Raw genomic sequence first — 6043 nt, forward strand, 5'->3', positions numbered from 1 at the left:
TTCTCCTTCCCCACGTTAACAGACAAGCTTTCATCAAATCTTAACCTTGTTTCATAATTCGTTTTAGGTCTTGTAACAGATACTAAATCGTTTTGAGGTCGTTTAGGTCGTTTAATTTAATTAAATCAGAATTCAAATGCTCAAAATAATCACGCTGTATCAGAAAACCTACGGTTATGAACTCAAAATCGTATTCCGATTTCTAGATGGTTTTAGCTGAAACTTATAACGTGAATTAGATAATAAAACGTGCTTAGAAACTTTATGGATTGTCAATTTATCTTAAAACATCGAATTGAGTTCGAATTTTGATGAAGAACACTCAATTGAATTTTTGACTTCGAAGCTTTGACTCGTAAATTAGGAATCGATAGAATGAATTGGGGTTTAAAAATTTACAGGAAGTTAACATGGATGATTCCTAAGAACTCTGCATTTCTAGATTTTAACATAGGTTCGATTTTTGAGTTATGAAAAAAAAAAGTTATGCGAGCAGGGAGCGAGCAGAGAAGAAAAAAAAAATTGTATCTGTTTTCTCTTTCTTCGTGAATTGCATCCAGGATATATATTGAGTAAAAGTAGAACTGATTCTGTAGCAATAATTGTTCAATCGTTGTATATAAAGTCGACAGATATATTAATGGAAAACAGAATATCACGAGCATCCCTAATAACAGATATATACAATTGAAACAGACAAATTATATAATAAAGCAGATAGCGAAATTTTATCAAAACATGATTCTATTTGCTGTGTAAAGTCAGACGTAAATGTATATATATGTATATCTATTCATCTGCGTACGTAATTGTATGTTTGTATAGATATAGATATTTGTTTTTATTATTATTAGTCTAAATAGTTGTATATACCAATATTTATCTGTATTTATAACTATATATACACATATATCAGTATATATCTTTAAGTTTAAAAAAAAACTGTATATAACAATAATATATCCATATTTATATATCTCTTTAATTTATATTCATATTTTAATTAATCTTATTGACAAGCACTTTCTAACGTCTTTTTCTCTCTCTCTCTGACTTGCTCCACCCCAAAAAAAGCAAACAACCACCTCATACATTTGAACACATTTTGCTCTTAGATCCGATCGAATTGGAAGTCGAAATCGTCATCATTAAACTCGCAGCAATTTTCCGAACCTGAGAGTACAACTTTCGCCGACAAACCTCTCTCCACGCGCCGCCACGCGCTGCCTGTCAGGTCGCCGGAATAGTACTCCGGTCACTTTTTTTTTTTTTTTTTTTTTTTTTTTTTTTTTTTTTTTTTTTTTTTCCAGGTTTTTTTGCAGGGAATATTACCGAGCTTGGAGCAAAAGTCCTTGCGAACCAGAAACCTCGCTAATTTGCTATCTGCTCTGCTACCTCTGTGCCGCCGGTAGCCGCCGGTTGCCGGAACTCCCTTGTTCTTACAAGGCCGTGTTTGTTTTCTCTGACCCTTAACTTTTCTGTTCTACTACCTTTTTTGCACCTAACGGTGCTGTTTACACTTCTATTTGATTCTTCATTACATATAACTACTTATTATTTTTAGTTACAATTTTTTCCCATATACCTACTGTTTTTTTTTTTTTTTTTTTTTTTTTTTTTTTTTTTTTAGCATTATTCTGTATTTATAATTTATAATATAGATTCCTTTAAAAAAAAAAATTTTTGAGACCCCACTTACCCTGTATTTGTTTTTAACGGGTTAAGGGTACTACTTACCTTTGTTTGTAACTAGCTGCCTCGTTTGGTTAGAAGGTTAGTGGTAAATAGCTTTGATTTTCAACCTGTAGGAATCCTGTTATTCCTGTTACTACTTATTACGGTATTTGTTTTTTTTTTTTTTTTTTTTTTTTTTTTTTTTTTTTTTTTGCACTCTTGCTATCGTTAGCGTTTTTGCTAGTTGTTTCTACTTTGTCTTTTGCAACTCTTTTCTACTTAGTGCGCTGTTTATAGGGTAAGATTAACTCGTCACATACGCATGGTTACTTGAGGTCATGTCCTATTAGTTTAGGGGCGGGTAGGTCTAGAGGGAGTAGAGATACTCGCGTTAGGATTAGAGTAGGTAGTTGGAATGTAGGAACTTTGACTAGCAAAGCCCGTGAACTTGTAAATACGCTACGTAAGAGTAAAGTGGACATATTGTGTGTTCAAGAGACCAGATGGAGGGGTGAAGCGGCGGTTGACGTGGACGACTACAGGTTGTGGTTCTCGGGTTCTAGAGTAGCTAGAAACGGGGTAGGGATCCTTATAGGACCCCTTTATAAGGATAATATTGTGGGTGTGGATAGGTGTAGCGATAGGATTATGTCGGTTAGGGTAGTTATCCAGGAGGAGACTTACATGGTCATTTGCGCTTACGCACCCCATGCTGGTTTAGGAGATGATGAAAAAGTTCGCTTTTGGGAAGCGTTAGATGAAGTTGTGAGGAGTTGCCCCGCCGACCATCGATTGGTTATTGGGGGAGACCTTAATGGTCATATAGGAACGATCTCGGACGGATATACGGGTGTCCATGGGGGCTTTGGGTACGGAGTTCGGAATGAAGAAGGACGATCTATTCTCGAATTCGCTGTTGCCCACGAACTGGTTGTTGCAAACTCCTCCTTTAGGAAGACGGAAGCACAACTAGCTACTTTCCACAGTGGGGGACATAGTACCCAGATTGACTATTTGCTGCTTCGCAAAGGGGACCTTAGAGCTTGCAGAGACTGTAGAGCCCTGACTACCTGGACTTGTTCCACCCAACACAGATTATTGGTCATGGACTTGGTTCTGCAGAGGCGGGTTACTAAAAGAGTGAGACCCGTCCAACCAAGGATCCTTTGGAAGAATCTGATTGAAGGGAAAGCCGAAACTTTTAAAACTTCAGTGTTGGAAAGAGTAGAGGCAGGAATGGATACCGTTACTCAAGTGGACGCAGATCAGATGTGGAATAGGATGGCATCTGCTATTAGGGATGTTACCAAGGAAACCTTAGGTGTGGCAGTAGGGACATCGAGAGGACATAAGTCTAATAGAGAATCATGGTGGATTAGTGATGAGGTTCAAACCAAAGTCGCACTTAAGCAACAGAGGTTTAAGGAGCTCATTACATGCCGGGACGGGACACGTGAAGATAGAACTAGGGCAGAAGAGAGGTATAAAGAAGCCAACAGAGAAGCTAAGAAGGCCGTTGCACGTGCAAAAGATAAAGCGTATGAAGACTTGTATAGGAAACTAGACTCCAAAGAAGGAGCAAATGATATTTACAGGATTGCAAAAGCTAGGGAGCGTAGGAGGAGGGATATAGATAACATCAAGTTTATCAAGGATGAAGCCGGTCAAACCTTAGTGAAGGAAGAAGAAATTAGGAAAAGATGGGAAGGGTATTTCTCAACTCTTTTCGTGGGTGAAGGACCTGGGCGCCAAGAAGTTCCGCAGGACTTGGGAATAGGACAATTCCGGAACAACAGTTTCTGTAGGAGAATCAGGAAGGAAGAAGTAAGTTCGGCACTACGAAAGATGGGTAGAAACAAAGCTGTAGGACCAGACCAGATCCCAATAGAGGCGTGGCGGTGCCTGGGCGAGGATGGTGTCAGGTGGTTGACGTGTCTTTTCAATAAGACGCTTAGAAGTTATAAAATGCCTACGGAATGGAGACTCAGCGAGATTATCCCTATTTACAAAAATAAAGGGGATGCCCAAATCTGCGGTAATTATAGAGGCATAAAATTACTTAGTCATACTATGAAGCTTTGGGAGAGAGTGATTGAGACTAGACTTCGACGCGAGACTACGGTTTCAGAAAACCAATTTGGTTTCATGCCAGGGCGCTCTTCGATGGAGGCAATTCATATTTTACGAAGCGTTATGGAGAAGTATAGGGAGAAACAAAAGGGCCTAGAGATGGTCTTCTTAGACTTAGAAAAGGCCTATGATAGCGTACCGCGAAAGCTGATTTGGAAGACACTTAATGTTAGGGGTATCCCAAGTAGATATATTAGAGCTATTATGGATATGTATGATGGGGCGAAGTCCTGTGTCAGGACGCCTGTGGGAAACACAGAGTATTTCCCGATAGAAGTAGGCTTGCACCAGGGATCGGCCCTTAGTCCTTTCCTTTTCGCTTTGATTCTCGACGAGCTGTCTCGAGGAATACAAGAGAACATCCCTTGGTGTCTGATTTTTGCCGATGATATCGTGCTTGTATCAGAATCAAATGAGGAGCTTAACAGAAGACTAGAACAATGGAGGGAGGCCTTAGAACAAAATGGGTTACGGATCAGCAGACAAAAGACAGAATATCTTAGGTGCGAATTCAGTAGGACTGAGGATGAACTAAATGGTGGAGGGATTATCAACATTGGGGACCAGATCTTGCACCCACAAGAGTCGTTTAGATATCTAGGTTCGGTCCTCCACAAATCGGGGAGGATAGACGAAGACGTGACTCATCGTATTAAGGTAGGTTGGTTGAAGTGGAGAGCGGCGAAAGGGGTCTTGTGCGACAAGAAGATCCCACTCAAATTAAAAGGGAAATTCTTTAAAGTAGCTATTAGACCTGCCATGTTGTACGGATCAGAATGTTGGCCAATGACGAAGGCCCAAGAGAGAAGGATGGAAGTAGCAGAAATGAGGATGCTTAGGTGGACGTGTGGTAAAACCATGTTAGATAGGATCCCAAATGGTGTGTTTAGGGAAAACCTTGGAGTCTGTAGCATCATCGACAAGCTAAGGGAAGAACGGCTTCGATGGTTTGGGCATGTGATGAGGCGACCTCGTATTGCCCCGGTAAGGAGAGTCGAGGCACTCACGGTCGATGGCGTAAGGAGAAGGGGTAGACCTACACGTAGGTGGATGGATAGACTTAGGCTCGACATGAGAGAGCTTTCGCTGACTGAGGACATGACTTCTGATAGGGGTGCGTGGAGGGCTAGAATTAGAATAGTCGAGTAGGGTTACGTCCTATTATGTTATTTTTTATTTTTAATAGTATTTCTCATTAGGTTTCTTACTTTTGCTTTTTTTTTGCTTTTTATTACTTTTTTATTATTATTATTACTATATTTATTATTATTATTATCTCTATATTATTATTGTTAGTTTTTATTATTATTATTATTTTTATTATTATTATTTTTATTATTACTATTATTTTTATTATTATTATTATTATTATTATTATTATTATTATTATTATTATTATTATTATTATTATTATTACTATTACTATTAGTATTATTTTTATTATTGTTACTACTACTATAATACTCTTGGTATTACTAGTACTGGTACTATTACGACTACTACTATTACTTTTATTATTATTATTTTTATTATTATTATTATTATTATTATTATTATTATTATTATTATTATTATTAGTATTATTACTATTATTATTATTATTACTATTATTGTATTATGGGTGTGTTAATATTAATTATTAATATTATTTGTGGTATTAATATTATTACTATTGCTTTTAACTATTTTTTACTAACACTAGTACTAGTATTAGTATTTTTATTTTTTAGCCGCTTAGAGCCTAAATTGATTTTCAGGGAGACTTTTAAACCCATGAAATTTTGATTCTATCATTTTCATGGCGTCTCAATATATATATATATACATATATATATATATATATATATTTTTTTTTTTTTTTTTTTTTTTTTTTTTTTTATAAATAAATAAAAAAAAAGGCCGGAGGTCCACTCGGAAGCAATCTCTTTATCCGCCGAATAAAGAGAGGGATGACTTTCTCTACTTTTCTGGGTGGAGAAATGACTTGTTTTTATTCTCGGATAAGGGAAGGATTGTCTACATCTCACCTCCCCCATACACCACTCAAGTGGTATTGGGTACTGTTGTTGTTGTTGTTGTTGTAGTAATACTGATAATAATAATGATAATAATATCAATGATAAATAAAATAATAAGTTGTATTATAATGATGATAATCATAATTTTAAATAATATTAGTAGTCATATTATTGATAATAAATAACAATACAAATAATATTAATAACGATAATGCTAATAA

General features: G+C 36.5%; 1 protein-coding gene across 1 annotated transcript; it reads left to right on the forward strand.

Annotated features, from left to right (window-relative positions):
* Positions 1-738: 738 nt before the first annotated feature.
* LOC139888731 (uncharacterized) lies at positions 739-4109 on the forward strand. Its single transcript, XM_071871723.1, has 5 exons — positions 739-755; positions 1311-1451; positions 1774-1840; positions 1972-3498; positions 4044-4109. Exons 1-5 carry the CDS (start codon positions 739-741, stop codon positions 4107-4109), a joined length of 1818 nt encoding a protein of 605 aa, XP_071727824.1.
* The last annotated feature ends 1934 nt before the right edge of the window (positions 4110-6043 follow it).

This window comes from Rutidosis leptorrhynchoides, chromosome 2 (assembly GCF_046630445.1).
Source record: "Rutidosis leptorrhynchoides isolate AG116_Rl617_1_P2 chromosome 2, CSIRO_AGI_Rlap_v1, whole genome shotgun sequence".
In the NCBI taxonomy this organism is placed as follows: domain Eukaryota; kingdom Viridiplantae; phylum Streptophyta; class Magnoliopsida; order Asterales; family Asteraceae; genus Rutidosis; species Rutidosis leptorrhynchoides.